Raw genomic sequence first — 24,034 nt, forward strand, 5'->3', positions numbered from 1 at the left:
AGGCCCTCGGGTATACCTCGGAGAGCTCAGCAGGTATAGCTCGGTGTCCGGCTGCGTCCCTTCTTGGGCGCATGCTTGTCCCGGTCAGCAGTCCACACACTCTTGAAGTTGCGGATTCTGCTCTGCGGCTAAGAACTTCTGCTGAGGCGTGGCGACTTTCAAGAGGTGGACCCGGTGGTTTGCGTGAGACTCTGGCGGTGGCGCCGCTGCTGCTCTCTGTTCAATAATGTATGACACTGATTTAACATATACGACACTATGGCGCAGTAGGAGTCCAACTCGTACTAGTGGCTGTCAAATGTTTTATTTGCATTTAACTCTGAGAGTGTTCCATTTGTACACTCTCAGTTACATACCTGTTGTGGTCATGCGGTATTTATGTATGGTCATTCAGGGCTATAGCTCTTGCTGTATAGGCAGAAATGGAATTTTGACAAAAATGTCCCCCACGAACCAGCATGGCTATATGACCCCTGATTCTGTGCCCATCGGGTCGCAACTCGGACGGCGCTGAGTCAGCTCAAGCAAAACTTCGCAACGCGGCTTATGCTCGCTCGCTTTAGCGCGCTCGCCGGCGGTGTCTCTCGCGGCTCAAGTTCGCCCGCGGGTCCATTTGGTTAAATGTTACGCTCTCGGGACTTACGCTATTGTTACACGTCTGTATTGCTTCATTTACAAGAAAATCGACACAAATTGGAGAATGTAGGAGAATTGTTATTTTTGATCGTTTGCCTGTTATCTCCTTATACTATACGATACGATATGATACAACTCGGGGCACGGTGGCACAGTTGGTAGTGCTGTCGCCTCACAGCTAGAAGGTCCTGGGTTCGATGCCCGCTCGGGGCGCTGTGGGTTCTGGCGGCGTGTTTCCTCCTCCGCGTCATCAGTGCCCATACCCGAAGGCGGGGTTGGCGAAAGGGCCTTTCTGTGTGGAGTTTGCATGTTCTCCCCGTGTCACCTAGGGTAGGTACCCTCACAAAAACATGCAGTAATCCTGGTCTCTAAACTGCCTCCCCCTGGCCAGCCGGGACGCCTGATGGAGGGGAAAGGAACTGCACGTGCTCCTTCCACGCGCTAACGTCCAACCAGGGAAACTCCCCCTGTCAGGTGTAAAGGAGCAACTTGGACACTCAAGCATGAAGGAAGCATGAGTTAAGTCCGTTGCTCTCCCTAGGTTGGCGGAGGGTGTGTAGAGCCCAGGATCACATCACAGGATGATTGACACAGGGGTGAAAAATGGGTTACAAAATCGTGGGACAAAAAAATATAAATTTAAACGATACGATACAACTTTATTGTCAGCTTTCACTGAAATTTGTTTTGCGTCCATGACGTCACCTTTCAAGAAACAGACAAGAAACAGACAATACATTACAAAATGGTAGACATTACAGGACAAAAATCACAGAAACAATCAGGAGCAAGAACATATACACTGGTGTACAATGATGGTCCTTGGCTCAAATGCCGAATAGAAACAACGGACCTTGATAGTGAAAAGGGGTTTGAAAAGCCCTGATCTGTACTAATCTGTGTCCATATCTCTGTTTTGTACATCCCACAGGACCTGTAAGATAGACCAGCGGCAGCAAACCTGCTCACAACAAACACTGGTGAACAAAGACCACCACCTGCAGCCCGACAGACCGACCGACCGACAGACACAGAGAGAGAGAGAGAGAGAGAGAGAGAGAGAGAAAAGGCCATCCCGCCCACCTCCTACACCTTGACAATGGATGCTGACGGACAGACGCATCCACCAGCGGGGCTGGGGGGGGGGGGGGGGGGGGGGTTTGGTGGGGGAGGGGAGGGCCCCTGCGGCGGCGGGCCGGCAGTAGCTAGAAACCGCTGGAAGAAAGGAAGGCGTTGGTGCTCCCTCCCTCCCTCCCTCCCTCCCTCACGCAGCACAACCCACGGCTCGTTTGGAAAACGCTGTTATCTCCGCTGCATGGGCCCGCCGTTCCTGGAAGCCAGAGAGAGAGAGAGAGAGAGAGAGAGAGAGAGAGACAAGCAGCGGCTCTTCAGTGAGAGGAGGAGGAGGAGGAAGGAGGAGGGGCCGCCTGGCACCCGGGGGTCCGGCGCGGCACGCGGGCTGGCGGGCGGGCTCTGCGGTGGGTGGGTGGGTGGGCTTGGGGGAGGTGGAGGGTATGGGCTGTTTGAGATGCAGAGCGAGCAGCCCCAGCCTGCCGGATGGGTTGCTATCATAGTCAAACACCTGCCCGGACACTGATTGGGTGGGAGCATCCCTCTGGCCACCTTGTCAGCAGACCAAGACTGCCGTGCCGTGAGTGCCGTGCGTGCGTGAGTGCCGTGCGTGCGTGCGTGCGTGCTTGGTGTGCGTAAGTGTGCGTGTGTTGTGTCTTAATTCATGCTTCGTCGTGCAATGGCGGCGCAGACCGAAAGTAGCGGATCTATGAGCTCGTATAAGCTTAGCGAGCGTAATAACGAAACGTCTATTTTCTGGGGGGGGGGGGGGGGGGGGGGAGCGATCACGGTCATACAATGAAGTGTGTGTGTGTGTGTGTGTGTGTGTGTCTGTGTGTGTGACAGAAAAGAGAGGGCAGAGAGGAGAGGTAATGGCAGACCGTGACAGTTCCGTGGTACACGTCAAGGACAGCGTCTCTCTCTCTCTCTCTCCCAGATGTTTTTTTCCTGCTTTTCAGAAAACGAAACGACACGGCGGCCAACCGCTGGATGGATGGATGTGCTGCCCCCCCCCCTGTCCAAAAAACAGAAAGGAAAAGTAAAGGGGGAAAAAAAGGAAAAGCCAAAAAGGACAAAATAATTGAAATTGTAGGTGAGAGAGCGTTCTGCAGGTCGTAACTATCCTTACATGGAAGAGTTTAAAGCCACTTCAACCGTTTGCAGATCTACAAGCTCACAATGCGTCTGTGACGTTTAATTTGTGTCCTTGTAGATTGGCTCTTTTTGGTGAAGACATTTGGTGAAGACATTTCGTTGCTGTCGGGAGAAAACCTCCTAACTCCATTTTTGAGGTTTCGGATTTTTTTTTCTTTTTTTCATAAATCAGTGCTATTGAACACCATTTACGTATGTGTGTTGTTTCGAAAATATTAAACCAATGGAATGTAGTAAAAAACTAAAAAACGCTTTGGATAAAACCTTTTAACTCCATTGGACCCTCAATCTGTCTGCTAAAGCGACTAACTCCACCACCTCTCTCCCTCTCAAACTGTCTGCTAAAGCAACTACCTCCACCTCTCCCCCTCTCATGGAAGTAATTGACAATATATAAGTCACAACACCAACTTGGTGAGGCAGTATTGCTTTTTATGTTATTGCTGTTTTCAAAATACAAGGTTTTCTGAGTTTCCTGGAAAATGAACATTTTGGAGTTAGGTGGTTTCTTCCCGACAGCAGAGATTTGCAACTTAACCCATTTAGACCTGAGTCTTCTAAATCCTGACAGTTTTCTGAAAAACCTATATTTCTATGTCAGTGGTTTTCAAAGTATTTCATGTCAAGGACCCCCAAAAAGGATATATATGGGGGCCGCCGACCCCCATCTCAAAATATGTTGTTCCAGGGACCCCCTCCCAGAAGCAAAGATCTACAAGCTCGTAGCGCGGCACCTGGCTTGTAGATATGCTATTTTTCAATAGCTAAAGTGTAACATAATGCTTAAAACACCAAAAGGGGTTCCTGGTCCAGAATGGGTTAAGTCCAGTTCTCTGAGACTAGCAGGGGGGGTTTAACCCACTTAGACCTGAGTCCCATTCTAAAAGTCTAACCTAAGGTTTTATGAAAACCTTCACATTAGTATTAAAACAAATACATAACAAATTATGTTGCTATGTGTAACCTAGACGTGGTGTAACACAGTATAGGTTACACCAGGTCTAATGCTGCGTTCACACGATGCAAAGCTACAGTCTACCTTTCATTGTCAATGGAAGCCCGGCGACGTTGAAGATGCAAAGATGCACATCCGACGTGTGTAGACGCTGAAAAAGGCTATACAACAGCTACAAGTACAATGCATCTTTGTATCTTTTGCATCTGCCCCGTGTGAGCGCAGCATACATGCGTTTGTTAAGCGGTTTTAAGGAGGGGATATCGAGGAGGGGGAGAAAGGGCGCAGTATTTTGATATAACGCTCTTACCTTATGGGGGAAGATGTGTTTTGATGTGAAGTAAAAAAAACAGCTGTGTAGCCTCCACTACAGTACGACACCATCGCATCATCGGTATAGCCCGTTAATGTCGGCCTTTATAGAGCACCGAAGTCTGACGTCAATGTCGGTATAGAGGGCGCAAATCCACGGGTTCATGTACTTTTTTATTTGCATTGTAATGCCCATAGGGGGATTTTTAGATCGCCTCATATGAGAACTGTGATTGAAAAATAAACATGTCATCCCGGCCGCTTCACTCATATGGATATGAAGAATCAACTGACTGAGAGAAAACGCTATCGTTACTGCTACTGAATTAGTTACATTTTCGCTAGAAACGGACTGTATCATATAATGTGTGACTGACTGACGCAAACGATACAGAGGCACCTCCTTTGACAATAACGCCGAGACAGCTTGTTTATTTTTGGACCACAAAGTTTATATGAAACGATCTTAAGATGAGCCCCATGTTATTCTCCATAGAGAAATGACTTCCGTGAACCGGGGGATGAGCGAGTGACGTCAGGACTTTGTTGTGTTCTTTTGGATATAAAAGAGAAAAGAAAAAAAAAAACTGAAGAAAGGGGAATCAAAAAAGGAAAAAAAAAAAAGAAAGAAAAAAAAAGTTAAGAAAGTGAGACTTTTGATGATGAATGCCATTTCTGTTCTTCGGACTCCATGACAGTATGTACAGCAACACAACAACAACCAACGCCACGTGGCAACGGTCACAGTTCAGCCACGTGATAGGTGCAGCTGCGAGTGTGTGATGTGTGTGTGCGTGCGTGCGTGGGGGGACAGGTGCGATTTGTTTATTGGTCGATCAATTTTTTAAATGTCCAGGAAAAAAAGACAGGAATCTAAACTGTAAAAAAGGAAGAAAAATTAAAAAGAACAACCCCTCTGTGTGTGTGAGGAGGGACTTGTCGGGCAGGCAGAAACCTTTTTTTATTTGGGTAAATCATAGCCCTATACTTGATCATATGAGCATGAAACGTAGCAGATCTACAAGCTCAAAGCGCCGTGCCAAGCGACACGCTTAGAGCTTGTAGATCTGCTACTTTTGCTGTTTTTGAATTTGAATCCTGAAAGCAGTGGCGATTTAGGGTTTAACAGGTCACACACACGCACACACGCACACACCTGTTCGTTTGTGAATCTCCAATGTAGCCTCTCACTCTGTCCTGCATTCTAACGTCGCTCCACCGTGGGGCGCCAGACAGTCATAAGTGACATTAAAAAGGAGACAATGTTTTAAGTATTATTAGAGCATTAAAAAAATATGTGCAAAAAAGAAGAAAAAAAAGAAAAGAAATGGTCACACCAAACTTTCTCTATTACAGAAAGCTCATTATTTAATGGTGTATATAAGTATTTGACGCTGTTTAAATGTAAGATGTGATGTACTAATATAATTGTGTATAGTATTTCCTAGAGATGTTTATTTTCTATAAAATGGAATATGTTATTGATTATAAAAAAATAAATAAAAAAACCTTATTAAAATAATCCATGGATGAAACAACAACAAAAAAAAAACAACCATGACCTTTTTTTCGTTTCGTTTTGGGAATGTCCTTTCTCGTCCTCAGTTTGGAGCATGCACGTTTTATTGATTTTCATGTCTTTAATGGTTTTGGAATCGGCTGACAACAGCGTCACTTTGTTCTGAGATTGTTCTTTTTGTAACGCCAATGTTAAATATACCAATAAATATACCAGCACCTTTCAATGCTGCTAAGACCAAACGTCTGCTTGCTTTTGTCTATAAAAACGTTACAAAGTGTGAATGGAATGGAATGGAATAGGTGAAAGTGATTTTTTTTGACGTGCCATAATCTGCCACTGACCCACATTATACATTTCTCAAATTTGAAAGCACTACATTTCTAAAGCCATGAAACATTTCAATGATTCATTTTCAGGCAAACATGTCCACCGCAAGATTAACCTAAATAGGTTTGAATGGGGTTTCTATAGGTATGTACTGTATGACTATAGTCTGGAATTTCCATGAACCCAGAAATGGTGATTATAAACTTTTATGATAGAAATGTTATCTATAGGCCTAATGGATGTCATTCAGCTTGGTTGCTAAAAAGTTGCATGTTGAGCAATTTGAGTTATTAGCATAATATGTGACTATACCATTAACAACCAGCCTGGGTTCGATTCCCGCTCGGGGCGCTGTGGGTGCTGGCGGCGTGTTTCCTCCTCCGTGTCATCAGTGCCCATACCCGAAGGCGGGGTTGGCGAAAGGGCCTTTCTGTGTGGAGTTTGCATGTTCTCCCCGTGTCCCCTAGGGTAGGTACCCTCACAAAAACATGCAGTAATCCTGGTCTCTAAACTGCCTCCCCCTGGCCAGCCGGGACGCCTGATGGAGGGGAAAGGAACTGGTTGGAATAACGTGCTCCTTCCACGCGCTACGTCCAACCAGGGAAACTCCCCCCTGTCAGGTGTAAAGGAGCAACTTGGACACTCAAGCATGAAGGAAGAAGCATGAGTTAAGTCCGTTGCTCTCCCTAGGTTGGCGGAGGGTGTGTAGAGCCCAGGATCACATCACAGGATGATTGACACAGGGGTGAAAAAATGGGTTACAAAATTGTGGGACAAATATATAAAAAAATAATAATAATAAAGTATAAGGCAAAAATAATTAAATAAATGTAATTATGCTTTAGCATGCAGACATGTCAAACTAGGGGGTTTTCATCATTCTGAATCCATTCCAAGCATTAGTTTTGCAAGAAAAACACTATAGCCGTTTTCAGCCCTATGAGTGTTTTTTGTGAAAACTCCCTATTTTTATTTATGTCACAATGCTACTTAAAGCATAATGAAATGTTGATGTTTTTGCCTTATACAGGTTGTTAATGGTATGGTCACATATTATGCTAATTACTCAAATTGCTCAACGTGCAACTTTTAGCAACCAAGTTTATCTCATCGTCTAAGCCTATAGATGACATTTGAATCATAAACGTTTATACTAACCAACATTTCTGGGTCTAACATGGGACTTATGGGAGCTTCCAGTAGACTATTATAGTAGCATGCCAAAGTTTGTGCTATTGCCATTGAGAATGCATTGGGTGTTTAAGTTAAATAACTCAGAAACTTCAAAACATTTAAAAGTCAAAAGTGCCAGCATGTGTGTCCACGGTAAGCTGAATTATAAAAAGTGTGAATGGAACTTCTAGGTAAAAGTGATTTTTGGACGTGCCATAATCTGCCATTGACCCCCATTATACATTTCTCAAATTTGAAAGCACTATATTTCTAAAACTATGAAACATTTCAAAGTAAAAAGTTCCAACAAAATATGAAAAAAGCGCATACTAACTCGTTTTTCGTGATTCTGAAGGATTTGTGAAAAAGATGAAAATCACGGAAAAAAGGGCGTGTGTGTGAGTGTGTATGTGTGTGTGTGTGTGTGTGTGTGTGTGTGTGTGTGTGTGTGTGTGTGTGTGTGTGTGTGTGTGCGTGCGTGCGTGCATGCATGCTGCATGTAAGTCCACACCATCCACACACAGCTGCAGCGGATGAGATGATCGATTCACTCTGACGGACCAATGACCGACGGACTTTCCAATGACGTAGTTCAACAGCCCCGGATACAATAGGCGGGGCTTCAGAATTAAAATGGAGCCACATGCGGTTGTTTCGGGCGAGCTGCTGAAAGGTACGGTTTGTTTGAGAACCACATGGTTTTTATCCACCTTAACGCGGTTATTGTTTAAACAAAACTTTGTTGTGAATTATATCCATGCCCTCTGATTGGCAGCCCCTGGTGGACATTCCCCATTCCCTGCATCCATAATGAGACACCTGTTTGCCATCACACCACTCAACTCATTAGCCAATCACAGTTTAGGTGTGCTACATATAAGCAGTCACTCACTCCACAGCCCTCACTCAGTTTCCAGACCTCATCCAAGCCACATGCAGAACATGCACTTCCCATGAGTCTACAGCACCAGCCATGCGTATACTTGACCAATGTAAGCTTTGTTCTGTCTTGATCGTATTGTGCCTTGATTCATTATGTTTAGTACTTTACGTTTGATATACTTGGCATTGCAATTTATTGTCATTAATGTGGTCCTTATATTGTTTGTAATTTATTCCTTTCTTTGCTTTATAGAAACCATGGCATATGGATTAACAAAGAAATACATTGATGTAACTTAATTGTATACTCTGTCACAGAACCCCTCTTTAATCAGAGAACCTTGGGTGGTCAGCTCACAGCCTACTAACAACCAGATAGAATATTTAATATTAGTGTTGTTGGGAATTTTGGTTGTTCATTGTGAGTTTGACACTATTTGGACAACAATAATGAGAAATATGTGTCTTTTTTTTTTAGAAGGAAACAAGCTAAACAAAAAACATGGCAAAAAACATGGCCTGGCTACATTGCAATTTACCACTAGGCTACAACAACATTATGGCCATTTGGAAGTAGCTGATCTTACACATTCACAATTGTACATAATAGTAACACAAGTTGTAACTGTAGCAGACACATTCATAAGATTAATCCAAAATTGATGTCTATCTCTGCTGGATGGAAAACTCAAATATACATAGCCTACTTCTCAGAATTCAAAAGTATAGCAGATCTACAAGCTCAAACGGTTGCATTGTGCTTTGATTAAAGTCTGGGGGCCACGCATTAAGTAAATTAATCCACAGCACTATATAATCAGTTGTATTGTTGACTCATTTCTACCGTACAGAGCAACTTTATTTCAACTTTGACCTGTCAGCGACACGGGACTATTTGTTGTGTCTAGTATCACTACACCAGCAGCACAAAACAGTTCCATGTTGCAGAGGGCTCCCTATAGTTCTGTGGATTAGTCTGAGGAGTTTTCCTTAAGGTATTTGTGGAGTGAGTCTTTTTCCCGTTTTCAATTGTATGAATTTATAGTCATGATTTAAATGAGTGTAGGCTATTTGTAAGGACTTTTTTTTAAATCATCAAATCTTGCCGAGGGAGGTCGGCAAGAGAAGGTTCAAAAAATATTATTGGCTTTTGCTTTATTCTTAATATATTTCCTACAATGTAAATTGTGAAATGACTACTGTGATTTGGACCTGTAAATTATAACACAAAAACTAAAGCACTGGTGTGGTACTACTGGCTTACCAGAACGGGGTTCAACTCCCTGCAGTGCCCTCAATTTGTTGTATTTACATGGTTCATTTTATTAATGATAATAATGCATTTTATTTATGAAGCGCTTTACATTCTTACGAATCTCAAAGTGCTACAAGGTTAAAAGTATGGCAAATAAAAGAAAATGCAATAAGAGAAGCTTAAGCAACATCATAAGCAGTACAACAAGTTTAGGGCAAAGCCATTCTTAACACATTGTGCCCTTTCATTTCTAGTTGTCTCTCTACACCAATGTTTCTCAACCTTTGTTGGGCCAGTACAACTAAATAAAATGTACGCTTTCTTTTTTATTGTATTCTGTTCATTATATAACTTAGAAAACATCTCATAGATTTCTAAATATCTGATTTTACGTTAAACTGTATACTTGTGGCTGCATGTCAAAGTATCCTTGAGCAAGACAATGAACCCCTAATTGCTCCTGATGAGCAGCCCAGATATAATAATAATAATAATAATAAACTTTATTTGTATAGCACTTTTCATACATAAATGCAGCTCAAAGTGCTTCACAGGGCAGGACACAAAAATAAAATACAATAAAACACAAGTAGTTAAAATGATAGAACAATGGCAGAGAACAAAATTTAATATAAGAACATAAAGAAAATAAAAACAAATAAAAAAAATAAAAATAAAACTCAACTAAAAGCAAGGGTGAAGAGGTGAGTCTTGAGTTGAGATTTAAAAATGTCTACAGAGGGTGCGTGTCTGAGCTCGAATGGAAGTTTATTCCAGGCTGTTGGGCCATAGAAGCAAAAAGCTGCCTCACCATACTTTTTTGTGCACATTCTTTTAGGCACTTCAAGTAGGCCAGCATTGGAGGACCTGAGGGGGCGGCTAGCGACATATCTAGGTAGGCAGTCACGGAGGTACGGAGGTGCGAGACCATTTAGAGCTTTATAGACAAGTAACAGAATTTTAAAGTCAATCCTAAAAACAACCGGAAGCCAGTGCAGTGATGCCAAAACTGGAGTAATATGTTCTCTCATCTTAGTTCTAGTTAAAACTCTAGCTGCTGCATTTTGGACAAGTTGTAATCTGTCAGTCGTTTTCTTAGGGAGTCCTGAAAAGAGTGCATTGCAGTAGTCAAGCCGAGAAAAAACAAAGGCGTGGATTAGCGTTTTTGCATCGTCCAAGGACAAATAGGCTCTGATTCGTGCAATATTTCTAAGGTCAAAAAAGCAATATATATAGCAAACAATTGGACCACTGTATCTTTGCACAGTGCACTAAATCCAACGTGTGCAGTCACAATACAGGTCCAAACTGTTTCGGGCCAGAGCTTAGTTAAAAAAGTAAATATCTGGCCAACATTTGGCATAGATACGTAAGCCAAATCTTACAGTCAGACCAGCACTGGGCCCGATGCCAGATTTGTATAAAAGCTGCTATAAAAACGGAAAAATAAGCTTTTGCACGGCATACAAATACTAGTGTGTAGTTTTTCATGGTTTTCGAAGACATACTATAATATCTCGAAAACCATGAAAAACGACAGACTATATCATATAGTTTTTCAAGATTTTCAACAATAAAAAAGAGATGAAAGACGACATACTATAATACGTTTTTCATGATTTTCAACGATAATTTTCTTTATTAAAATCATGAAAAACGACATAATATAGTAACCTGTTGTTTTTCATGATTTTCGACGATAAAGAATGAAATCATGAAAAATGACATACTATATAGTACAGTATAAACCTGTGAAAATGTTTAAAATGTGTCAATTTGAGAATAAAATCACATAACATGTATTTTATGTATAAAGATACAGAAAAGACAAGATCTGAAAGTATCTTGATACTTGATACATTCTTTCCGTCACAGCCAAAAAGAAAAAAAAATGTATTTGAAAGAATGCCCATCTTTGACAGCAAATCTCTTGAGTGAAAATAACCAAATCTATAAGCTCACAATGTGTCATGTTGCGATAGCTTGTAGATCTGCTATTTTCGCATAATGTTCACCCTATATGTGGATGTCTATAGGATTCATGTTCAACAGCCTCCATAGAATCACAATTGTACACAACTTCAAAAACAAGATTGATAGAACATAAAGGAATAGTACAAAGGGAACAGTTGTTCTATAAACAAAATCAATGGATTACCACAGGCAAGCTGGTAAACTTTGTGTTTGATTTGTTTGCTTCAGAGGGGAAAAACCAAACTTTGGCAATAGTGGGACATCCAGGGCTTGCATCATCCACGCCCAAATATAACATTTAACACAAGGGGATATGTTTACTGAGTTATGTAATATCAAACAGGTTTTTCAATCTGATGCAAGCCTGTACTTTCCAGGGGCGAATTCCATTCCCAGATCCTTCAAACTGTTCTGTAAAGTAGAAGACAAAAAAAAAAACACTGACGCACAGTGAAAATGGGGAGGCGCATTTGCAAAGATATGGGCTATAAAAACTGAGACCTACTGTAAAACAATTAACAACGTTGTGCTCAAGCAAAACAAACGATTATACCAGCCATGTTCTCCAATAAAATGCTTATCTTACCTTTCCTGTATGTGCTGGTGCTTGCTGTGATGTCATCTACTGGTGGTGGTATGTTGTTACTTTTTAATCTATTGTATGATGAAAACACACACACACACACACACACACACACACACACACACTACTGTATAATCATAACAGATCAAAGTGTATTTCACTGTGTATGTATCTGCACTTTGTCGTGACTTGTGTCTGAAATATATTATCTTCTTCTTGCTTTCGACCTAACTTTTCAGGAGGTGCTCGTTCCTACAATTATGACCTATCCAATGCGTCAGACCTCAGGAGGCTGTATAACTCTGCTGTGTACATGGCAGAAAGAATGAAGAGACCCTTGGATGGGATGTCCGTTCGGATTGGACCTTTAAGCCACTCTGGAGTCAGGTCAGTCCCCTAACTGTAGACTACTGTATAGTATACTAAAGTGAGATACTACTTTATAGTACTAAACAGCAGGCTGAGAATAGTATTGTGTTAGGCCCCATTCACACCTTTCGATCTAGCATACAACATTGATGCATGCTAGATGTAAGCAAGATGTAAGTGTCATGGCCGCCCCAATGCATTTCCAATGGAAGTCACATGGTTTGATACAACATTTTGGACTACAAGCTGTTGTATGGCTTTCGGCTGTGTTTCGACTGCCCCCCTCCCCCTCATACAACACATTGGAAATGCATTGCGAGCTTGCATCAGCTATAGGCCTACATCTCATACAACAAGCATACATCAGTCTGTTGCGAAGGTGTGAGTGAGGCCTATGTGGTCTCAGACACAACAATGGTCTTCTTGCACAATGCACAATAAACAAAATGGCTCCTTGAATGGTGGTTACAATATGGTTACCATGTTGACAATTCAGTTATAGTGACTTGAACTGACATTATTACCCAAATTAATTATTATATTAAGAGCCTTAGTGATAATTTCTTTCCATGACTATGACATAATTCTAATGTAAAATCATGCCCAATTAGTTGACTAATTAGTTGATAATTCACCTTGATTATAATAACACACACTTACGCACGCACACATGCACGCACACACACACACAATCTACTGTAGATCATAACAGATCAAAGTGTACTACGTGTGTATTTCCTAGAGTGACACTGGCTGATGGCTCCAGGTGGCTTGTCCACAAGGGGGACGGATTTGGATTGAGCTCTCAGACAGTGGTGGTGGATGCTCGGTGGATGAGCTCTGTCTGGGTGGTAAGAGACCCTTTTTGTTTACAACAATATAATACTGAGTTCAAACCAAAGAAGGATTCATGGTGAAATTACATTGAACAGTTGTAGTCATTCAGAATGTAGTTTTCAAACTAGTACACCATAAAAAACTCTCTCAAAACTCTCATAAAATAGTTGTTTTAAAGTTTTAAAGCATATGGTTGACAAAATGATATTGCCTTTCTAGATAGGCCTACTGTAGTATTTTAGTGATCTTTAATAATGATTAAATTATTAGACTGTATACAAATGTAACTAATTATTTTTTATTCTCGCAGAGAGTTGAAACCAAAGATTTCATGGGGAGCAAGACCGTTTCCGATTTTGTCAAAGCTGGTGGCACTGATTACAGTTTAATCTTTGATAATTGTCATCTGGGAGCTGGCCGAATGATGCATCAATAAACATGACCATTGTCTTTGTTGTCTTAAAAAATGTAATGTAAGTTTGCATGACATTAAATTAAATAACTCAGAAACTACAAAACATTTCAAAGTAAAAAGTTCCAGCATGTGTCTCCACAGTAAGCTGAATAATAAAAAGTGTGAATGGAGTTTCTAGGTGAAAGTGATTTTTGATGTGCCAATGTCTGCCATTGAGCCCCATTGTAAATTTGAAAGCACTATATTTCTAAAACTATGAAACATTTCAGAGATTCCTTTTCAGGCAAACATGTCCACCGTAAGATGAACCTAAGTAGGCTAGAATGGGGTTGCTAGGTGTAAGTATGTAGGACTAGTAGCATGCCAAAGTTTGTGCTATTGCCATAGAGAATGCATTGGGCGTTTAAGTTAAACTAGAAAGCAGTTCCTGTAGAAACTGCGTGGGCTCGCATCAAATGCAATGTATAAAGTTATTGCTGTGTCAAGTTTGAAACTTGGGGACCGGAGTAATAGTGTTCCCATTGGTGGTCTAAATCCATAATCAACATTTCGGGACTGTAGCATAATATTGTAAACAAAAGTAGAAAATGTATTAAAGCTGAAGTAAAAGTTAAAAAAAAGTATGAACATTTGTAAAAACTATAGTTGAAGCATAAATAACTGCATAAAGCGGAATAAAGTATGTGGAAGTTGTAGAAGTGTTTTTAAAAGTTTTTCTTTAAATGTAAAAAAAATATATATATAAGTTTTTTCTTTTTAAGTAAAAAAAAAAAGGTTTAAGTTTTTTATTTTTAAGTTCATTTTTTTTTCATTTTTTCATTTTTTTTCATTTTTTTCCAATTCTTTCCAATTATTTAAATTTGTCTTAATTTATTTTATTTTTAATTTAATTTTTCATTTTTTGAAAAAAAAATAAAAAGACGTGCGTGCGTGCAACAGTGTAACAGTAAATTTTAAAGCACTATATTTCTATGAAACATTTCAAATATTCCTTTTCAGGCAAACATGTTCATAAGTTGAACCTAAGTAGGCTAGAATGGGGCTGCTAGGTGTAAGTATGTAGGACTAGTAGCATGCTAATGTTTCTCATCCTCCGCAATAATGTCAGACTATTTTTAAATAAATCATGTTTATATTTAAATCAACTTAATTTAAATATTATTCATTTACTAGATATTTTCTTTATTTCCTGTTTCATCATTTTTGACCATCCCACTGAGCAATAGCCGGCTATTAGACGTGCGTCTAAAAATGGGATAAAAAATAGACGTCGAAAAACGTCTAAAACACGTCTATTTTTAGACGTGTTTTAGACGTCTATTTTTAGACGTTTTTTTATCCCATTTTTAGACGCTCATATAATAGCCCATATCATACGGCATACTGTAGCACGCCGTTATTCATCATTTTTGAGGATTTGAAAAAAAAGAAAAAAAAAAGATGGGTTATAGCCCATCGTTTTTTGATTATTTTTTTTATCCTCGTTTTTCATCATTTTTGACCATCCCACTGAGCAATAGCCGGCTATTAGACGTGCGTCTAAAAATGGGACAAAAAACGTCTAAAAATAGACGTCTAAAAAACGTCTAAAAATAGACGTCTAAAACACGTCTATTTTTAGACGTGTTTAGACGTCTATTTTTAGACGTTTTTTATCCCATTTTTAGACGTTCGTCTAATAGCCCATATCGTACGGCATACTGTAGCACGCTATTTTTCATATTTTTTGAGGATTGGAAAAAAATGAAAAAAAAAAAAAACATGGGTTATAGCCCATCGTTTTTTGATTTTTTTTAAATCCTCCTTTTTCATCATTTTTAAAGCCCATGCCGTACGGCATACTATAGCACGCCGTTTTTCATCATTTTTGAGGATTTGAAAAAAAAAAAAAAATGAAAAAAAGATGGGTTATAGCCCATCGTTTTTTGAATTTTTGAAAAAAATATTATCCTCGTTTTTCATCATTTTAGACCATGGGCTATAGCCGATATCGTACGGCATACTATAGCATGCCGTTTTTCATCATTTTTGAGGATTTGAAAAAAAATTAAAAAATGATGGGTTATAGCCCATCATTTTTTGAATTTTTGATTTTCTTTTTATCCTTGTTTTTCATCATTTTAAACCATGGGATATAACCCATATCGTACGGCATACTATAGCACGCTGTTTTTCATCATTTTTGAGGATTTGAAAAAAAATGAAAAAATGAAAAACAAAAGATGGGTTATAGCCCATCGTTTTTTAATTTTTGATACATTTTTTATCCTCGTTTTTCATCATTTTAGACCATGGGCTATAGCCCATATCGTACGGCATACTATAGCACGCCGTTTTTCATCATTCTTGAGGATGAAAAAAAAAATGAAAAAAAGATGGGTTATAGCCCATCGTTTTTTGAATGTTTTATTTTTTTTATACTCGTTGTTCATCATTTTAGACCATGGGCTATAGCCCATATCGTACGTATAGGAGAACAGGGATTTGAACATGTAAAGGTGTATTAACTGAAGGCTATTGTATATCAGTGGCTCACAGCCTCAGCCTGATGACCTCAAAAGTCTCATATCTCCCCTGAGCCATAGGCAGTTGCTTTGAATTAATGGTTAAGATGTTGGCCTTCAGTGCAGGTGACCTGTGTTCGATTCCTGGGTGTTACACTCTGATGAACGTGATTCTATGTTCAACTCTTGATTCTTTCAACTTTACTATCTGAAGGCTAACATACAAAAGATCGCTTCAACAGTACAAAGAGGCAGATGTTATAGAGTGATGGTGTAGTAGGGATTATTCAGCACAGAGAGTTCATGTTCAAATCCCACTCTTCCTAAAGTTTAATGCTAGAGTTATTGAGCTTAATTTACTGCTATTCTAGCAGTGGCTCACAGCCTCAGCCTTTACTGCCTCAACACTCTAATTGTCGTAGTGGTTAAGATGTTGGCTTTCCAAGTGGGAGACCAGGGTTCGATTCCCGGCTGTTACACTATCATATAAAAGAACACCTCAACAGCGCTAAGAAACATCTGATTCTGTGTTATTTAAACTTTACTAACTGAAGGCTAACAAACAAAAGATCACTTCAAAATTACCAGGAGACTTTGCCTGAGAGTGTCTGACTGATGGTGCAGTGGTCTAATCATCAGGCTTTCAGTACAGACATTCCATGTTCAAGTCCTGTTCATCCTACAGCTCAATGCTGCAGTAATTTGAACTTTTCAAGGCTTGAATAAAAAATAAAAACTCAAAAGCACCAGGAGACATGTGCTGAATGCCCAAAGGTGCGTTGGCGTAATGGTGTGGAGCGCTTGGCCCGTTGCCTCTGCTACAGGCAGTTGGCAGGTTCAAGTCCCATGTCATGACATCAAGGTGCTGGAGGACCATCGGGAGACGGTGCTCTCTCCCCCTGTTTCCTGAGATGTAACGGTTGGGGCTTATGTCTGAAAGAACCCTGTCCAGCTAACCTTTTACCATGAAAATGTCCAATTTAACATACTCTTACCACCTCTCAGTGTGCCCTTTTCCAACTGGCCTGGAAGCCAGACATAAAAGAGGGACTTTCCAAACAAGTTTTGGGCCACCAATCAGGGCCCAGTATGCAAATACACAGCCTATTCTGTCAGATGATGGGCCAAAACCATGAACTATAGTATGTCGTTTTTTCATCATTTTCATATTGGTTTTTGAAATCGTTGCGAAAATCATGAACTATAGTTCATGGTTTTTGCGACGATTATTAAACAAATATACTATAGTGTAGTTTTTTCATTGTCAAAAGTCAAGAAAAATGACATTGCCATTGTCGACGATTATAATCGGGGCCCAGTATGCAAATACACAGACTATTCTGTCAGATGGGCCAAAATGCATTGCAATTTTATTTGTAAACGTTTGACCTAATTCTTATCTGTAAAATGTTAGGTGGACAGGGTTCTTTCAAACATAACGCCCGACTGTTACTTTTCAGGAAACAGGGGGAGAGAGCACCGTCTCCCGATGGTCCTCCAGCACCTTGATGTCATGACATGGGACTTGAACCTGCCAACTGCCTGTAGCAGAGGCAACGGGTCAAGCGCTCCACACCATTACGCCAACACACCTTTGGGCATTCAGCACATGTCTCCTGGTGCTTTTGAGTTTTTATTTTTTATTCAAGCCTTGAAAAGTTCAAATTACTGCAGCATTGGTTGAGTATTAGTTTTGATGGAGTTTTGAACCAGTAACCTTTGGATTACGAACCTCAGATTTATCTTTTGCACCACACTGGCATGTAAGGTATAATCGGGAACTTATATTTAACCAGCCATTTGGAATATTAGACGTGCGTCTAAAAATGGGATAAAAAACGTCTAAAAATAGACATCTAAGAAACGTCTAAAAATAGACGTCTAAAACACGTCTATTTTTAGACGTGTTTTAGACGTCTATTTTTAGACGTTTTTTATCACCTTTTTAGACGCTCGTCTAATAGCCCATACCGTACGGCATACTATAGCACGCCGTTTTTCATCATTTTTGAGGATTTGAAAAAAAAAATGAAAAAAACAAAACATGGGTTATAGCCCATCGTTTTTTTAATTTTTGAATTATTTTTTTAACCTCGTTTTTTACATTTTTGACCATGCCCATACCGTACGGCATACTATAGCACGCCGTTTTTCATAATTTTTGAGGATTTGAAAAAAATGAAGAAAAAAAAACATGGGTTATAGCCCATCGTTTTTTGAATTTTTGAAAAAAAAGTTATCCTCGTTTTTCATAATTTTTGACCATGGGCTATAGCCCATACCGTACGGCATACTATAGCACGCCGTTTTTCATAATTTTTGAGGATTTAAAAAAAATGAAGAAAAAAAAAACATGGGTTATAGCCCATCGTTTTTTTAATTTTTGAAAAAACAGTTATCCTCGTTTTTCATCATTTTTTACCATGGGCTATAGCTCATACCGTACGGCATACTATAGCACGCCGTTTTTCATCATTTTTGAGGATTCGAAAAAAATGAAAACAAAACATGGGTTATAGCCCATCGTTTTTTGATTTTTATTATTGTATAGCAGTGGCTCACGGCCTCAGCCTCAGCCTCAGCCTGATGACCTCAAAACTCTAATTGTCGCAGTGGTTAAGATGTTGGCTTTCCACGTGGGAGACCAGGGTTCGATTCCCGGCTGTTACACTATCATATAAAAGAAGACCTCAACAGCGCTAAGAAACATCTGATTAATATGATTCTACTAACTGAAGGCTAACAAACAAAAGATCACTTCACAATTACCAGGAGACTTTGCCTGACAGTGTCTGACTGATGGTGCAGTGGTCTAATCATCAGGCTTTCAGTACAGACATTCCATGTTCAAGTCCTGTTCATCCTACAGCTCAATGCTGCAGTAATTTGAACTTTTCAAGGCTTGAATAAAAAATAAAAACTCAAAAGCACCAGGAGACATGTGCTGAATGCCCAAAGGTGCGTTGGTGTAATGGTGTGGAGTGCTTGGCCCGTTGCCTCTGCTACAGGCAGTTGGCAGGTTCAAGTCCCATGTCATGACATCAAGGTGCTGGAGGACCATCGGGAGACGGTGCTTTCTCCCCTTGTTTCCTGAGATGTAACGGTTGGGGCTTATGTCTGAAAGAACCCTGTCCAGCTAACCTTTTACCATGAAAATGTCCAATTTAACATACTCTTACCACCTCTCAGTGTGCCCTTTTCCAACTGGCCTGGAAGCCAGACATAAAAGAGGGACTTTCCAACCAAGTTTTGGGCCACCAATCAGGGCCCAGTATGCAAATACACAGCCTATTCTGTCAGATGATGGGCCAAAACCATGAACTATAGTATGTCGTTTTTTCATCATTTTCATATTGGTTTTTGAAATCGTTGCGAAAATCATGAACTATAGTTCATGGTTTTTGCGACGATTATTAAACAAATATACTATAGTGTAGTTTTTTCATTGTCAAAAGTCAAGAAAAATGACATTGCCATTGTCGACGATTATAATCGGGGCCCAGTATGCAAATACACAGACTATTCTGTCAGATGGGCCAAAATGCATTGCAATTTTATTTGTAAACGTTTGACCTAATTCTTATCTGTAAAATGTTAGGTGGACAGGGTTCTTTCAAACATAACCCCTGACTGTTACTTTTCAGGAAACAGGGGGAGAGAGCACCGTCTCCCGATGGTCCTCCAGCACCTTGATGTCATGACATGGGACTTGAACCTGCCAACTGCCTGTAGCAGAGGCAACGGGTCAAGCGCTCCACACCATTACGCCAACACACCTTTGGGCATTCAGCACATGTCTCCTGGTGCTTTTGAGTTTTTATTTTTTATTCAAGCCTTGAAAAGTTCAAATTACTGCAGCATTGGTTGAGTATTAGTTTTGATGGAGTTTTGAAACAGTAACCTTTGGATTACGAACCTCAGATTTATCTTTTGCACCACACTGGCATGTAAGGTATAATCGGGAACTTATATTTAACCAGCCATTTGGAATATTAGACGTGCGTCTAAAAATGGGATAAAAAACGTCTAAAAATAGACATCTAAGAAACGTCTAAAAATAGACGTCTAAAACACGTCAAAAAATAGACGTGTTTTAGACGTCTATTTTTAGACGTTTTTTATCCCCTTTTTAGACGCTCGTCTAATAGCCCATACCGTACGGCATACTATAGCACGCCGTTTTTCATCATTTTTGAGGATTTGAAAAAAAAATGAAAAAAACAAAACATGGGTTATAGCCCATCGTTTTTTGAATTTTTGAATTATTTTTTTAACCTCGTTTTTTTTATTTTTGACCATGCCCATACCGTACGGCATACTATAGCACGCCGTTTTTCATAATTTTTGAGGATTTGAAAAAAATGAAGAAAAAAAACATGGGTTATAGCCCATCGTTTTTTGAATTTTTGAAAAAAAAGTTATCCTCGTTTTTCATAATTTTTGACCATGGGCTATAGCCCATACCGTACGGCATACTATAGCACGCCGTTTTTCATAATTTTTGAGGATTTGAAAAAAATGAAGAAAAAAAAAACATGGGTTATAACCCATCGTTTTTTTTATTTTTGAAAAAAAAGTTATCCTCGTTTTTCATCATTTTTTACCATGGGCTATAGCTCATACCGTACGGCATACTATAGCACGCCGTTTTTCATAATTTTTGAGGATTCGAAAAAAATGAAAACAAAACATGGGTTATAGCCCATCGTTTTTTGATTTTTTTTTATTGTATAGCAGTGGCTCACAGCCTCAGCCTGATGACCTCAAAACTCTAATTGTCGCAGTGGTTAAGATGTTGGCTTTCCACGTGGGAGACCAGGGTTCGATTCCCGGCTGTTACAATATCATATAAAAGAAGACCTCAACAGCGCTAAGAAACATCTGATTAATATGATTCTGTGTTATTTAAACTTTACTAACTGAAGGCTAACAAACAAAAGATCACTTCAAAATTACCAGGAGACTTTGCCTGAGAGTGTCTGACTGATGGTGCAGTGGTCTAATCATCAGGCTTTCAGTACAGACATTCCATGTTCAAGTCCTGTTCATCCTACAGCTCAATGCTGCAGTAATTTGAACTTTTCAAGGCTTGAATAAAAAATAAAAACTCAAAAGCACCAGGAGACATGTGCTAAATGCCCAAAGGTGTGTTGGCGTAATGGTGTGGAGCGCTTGGCCCGTTGCCTCTGCTACAGGCAGTTGGCAGGTTCAAGTCCCATGTCATGACATCAAGGTGCTGGAGGACCATCGGGAGACGGTGCTCTCTCCCCCTGTTTCCTGAGATGTAACGGTTGGGGCTTATGTCTGAAAGAACCCTGTCCAGCTAACCTTTTACCATGAAAATGTCCAATTTAACATACTCTTACCACCTCTCAGTGTGCCCTTTTCCAACTGGCCTGGAAGCCAGACATAAAAGAGGGACTTTCCAACCAAGTTTTGGGCCACCAATCAGGGCCCAGTATGCAAATACACAGCCTATTCTGTCAGATGATGGGCCAAAACCATGAACTATAGTATGTCGTTTTTTCATCATTTTCATATAGGTTTTTGAAATCGTTGCGAAAATCATGAACTATAGTTCATGGTTTTTGCGACGATTATTAAACAAATATACTATAGTGTAGTTTTTTCATTGTCAAAAGTCAAGAAAAATGACATTGCCATTGTCGACGATTATAATCGGGGCCCAGTATGCAAATACACAGACTATTCTGTCAGATGGGCCAAAATGCATTGCAATTTTATTTGTAAACGTTTGACCTAATTCTTATCTGTAAAATGTTAGGTGGACAGGGTTCTTTCAAACATAACCCCTGACTGTTACTTTTCAGGAAACAGGGGGAGAGAGCACCGTCTCCCGATGGTCCTCCAGCACCTTGATGTCATGACATGGGACTTGAACCTGCCAACTGCCTGTAGCAGAGGCAACGGGTCAAGCGCTCCACACCATTACGCCAACGCACCTTTGGGCATTCAGCACATGTCTCCTGGTGCTTTTGAGTTTTTATATTTATTCAAGCCTTGAAAAGTTCAAATTACTGCAGCATTGGTTTAGTATTAGTTTTGATGGAGTTTTGAACCAGTAACCTTTGGATTACGAACCTCAGATTTATCTTTTGCGCCACACTGGCATGTAAGGTATAATCGGGAACTTATATTTAACCAGCCATTTGGAATATTAGACGTGCGTCTAAAAATGGGATAAAAAACGTCTAAAAATAGACATCTAAGAAACGTCTAAAAATAGACGTCTAAAACACGTCTATTTTTAGACGTGTTTTAGACATCTATTTTTAGACGTTTTTTATCCCCTTTTTAGACGCTCGTCTAATAGCCCATACCGTACGGCATACTATAGCACGCCGTTTTTCATCATTTTTGAGGATTTGAAAAAAAAATGAAAAAAACAAAACATGGGTTATAGCCCATCGTTTTTTGAATTTTTGAATTATTTTTTTAACCTCGTTTTTTTAATTTTTGACCATGCCCATACCGTACGGCATACTATAGCACGCCGTTTTTCATAATTTTTGAGGATTTGAAAAAAATGAAGAAAGAAAAACATGGGTTATAGCCCATCGTTTTTTGAATTTTTGAAAAAAAAGTTATCCTCGTTTTTCATAATTTTTGACCATGGGCTATAGCCCATACCGTACGGCATACTATAGCACGCCGTTTTTCATAATTTTTGAGGATTTGAAAAAAATGAAGAAAAAAAAAACATGGGTTATAGCCCATCGTTTTTTGATTTTCTTTTATTGTATAGCAGTGGCTCACAGCCTCAGCCTCAGCCTGATGACCTCAAAACTCTAATTGTCGCAGTGGTTAAGATGTTGGCTTTCCACGTGGGAGACCAGGGTTCGATTCCCGGCTGTTACACTATCATATAAAAGAAGACCTCAACAGCGCTAAGAAACATCTGATTAATATGATTCTGTGTTATTTAAACTTTACTAACTGAAGGCTAACAAACAAAAGATCACTTCAAAATTACCAGGAGACTTTGCCTTAGAGTGTCTGACTGATGGTGCAGTGGTCTAATCATCAGGCTTTCAGTACAGACATTCCATGTTCAAGTCCTGTTCATCCTACAGCTCAATGCTGCAGTAATTTGAACTTTTCAAGGCTTGAATAAAAAATAAAAACTCAAAAGCACCAGGAGACATGTGCTGAATGCCCAAATGTGCGTTGGCGTAATGGTGTGGAGCGCTTGGCCCGTTGCCTCTGCTACAGGCAGTTGGCAGGTTCAAGTCCCATGTCATGACATCAAGGTGCTGGAGGACCATCGGGAGACGGTGCTCTCTCCCCCTGTTTCCTGAGATGTAACGGTTGGGGCTTATGTCTGAAAGAACCCTGTCCAGCTAACCTTTTACCATGAAAATGTCCAATTTAACATACTCTTACCACCTCTCAGTGTGCCCTTTTCCAACTGGCCTGGAAGCCAGACATAAAAGAGGGACTTTCCAACCAAGTTTTGGGCCACCAATCAGGGCCCAGTATGCAAATACACAGCCTATTCTGTCAGATGATGGGCCAAAACCATGAACTATAGTATGTCGTTTTTTCATCATTTTCATATTGGTTTTTGAAATCGTTGCGAAAATCATGAACTATAGTTCATGGTTTTTGCGACGATTATTAAACAAATATACTATAGTGTAGTTTTTTCATTGTCAAAAGTCAAGAAAAATGACATTGCCATTGTCGACGATTATAATCGGGGCCCAGTATGCAAATACACAGACTATTCTGTCAGATGGGCCAAAATGCATTGCAATTTTATTTGTAAACGTTTGACCTAATTCTTATCTGTAAAATGTTAGGTGGACAGGGTTCTTTCAAACATAACCCCTGACTGTTACTTTTCAGGAAACAGGGGGAGAGAGCACCGTCTCCCGATGGTCCTCCAGCACCTTGATGTCATGACATGGGACTTGAACCTGCCAACTGCCTGTAGCAGAGGCAACGGGTCAAGCGCTCCACACCATTACGCCAACGCACCTTTGGGCATTCAGCACATGTCTCCTGGTGCTTTTGAGTTTTTATATTTATTCAAGCCTTGAA

The 24,034-nt window shown here is 40.0% G+C and overlaps 2 protein-coding genes across 2 annotated transcripts in view; both read left to right on the top strand.

Annotated features, from left to right (window-relative positions):
- LOC310869948 (hydroxyacylglutathione hydrolase, mitochondrial-like) overlaps positions 1 to 24,034 on the top strand; it is a 477,037-nt gene that overhangs the window by 371,491 nt on the left and 81,512 nt on the right. The gene's annotated exons all lie outside the window — the stretch shown is intronic.
- Positions 11,782 to 13,540, top strand: LOC310869966 (uncharacterized protein). Its single transcript, XM_083780962.1, has 4 exons — positions 11,782 to 11,896; positions 12,085 to 12,232; positions 12,957 to 13,065; positions 13,362 to 13,540. Exons 1-4 carry the CDS (start codon positions 11,821 to 11,823, stop codon positions 13,485 to 13,487), a joined length of 459 nt encoding a protein of 152 aa, XP_083637088.1. The 5' UTR covers positions 11,782 to 11,820; the 3' UTR covers positions 13,488 to 13,540.

The sequence above is a fragment of the Protomyctophum parallelum genome, assembly GCF_964188405.1.
Source record: "Protomyctophum parallelum genome assembly, chromosome: 13".
Taxonomy (NCBI): domain Eukaryota; kingdom Metazoa; phylum Chordata; class Actinopteri; order Myctophiformes; family Myctophidae; genus Protomyctophum; species Protomyctophum parallelum.

What these genes read in the sequence shown, in the direction of transcription:
- LOC310869966 (XM_083780962.1), top strand. Translation starts at nt 11,821, where the DNA reads ATGTTCTCCAATAAAATGCTTATCTTACCTTTCCTGTATGTGCTGGTG. An exon ending in GATGTCATCTACTGGTGGTG is followed by an intron (nt 11,897 to 12,084) that starts GTATGTTGTTAC and finishes CTAACTTTTCAG; the next exon opens with GAGGTGCTCGTTCCTACAAT. An exon ending in GGATGAGCTCTGTCTGGGTG is followed by an intron (nt 13,066 to 13,361) that starts GTAAGAGACCCT and finishes TTATTCTCGCAG; the next exon opens with AGAGTTGAAACCAAAGATTT.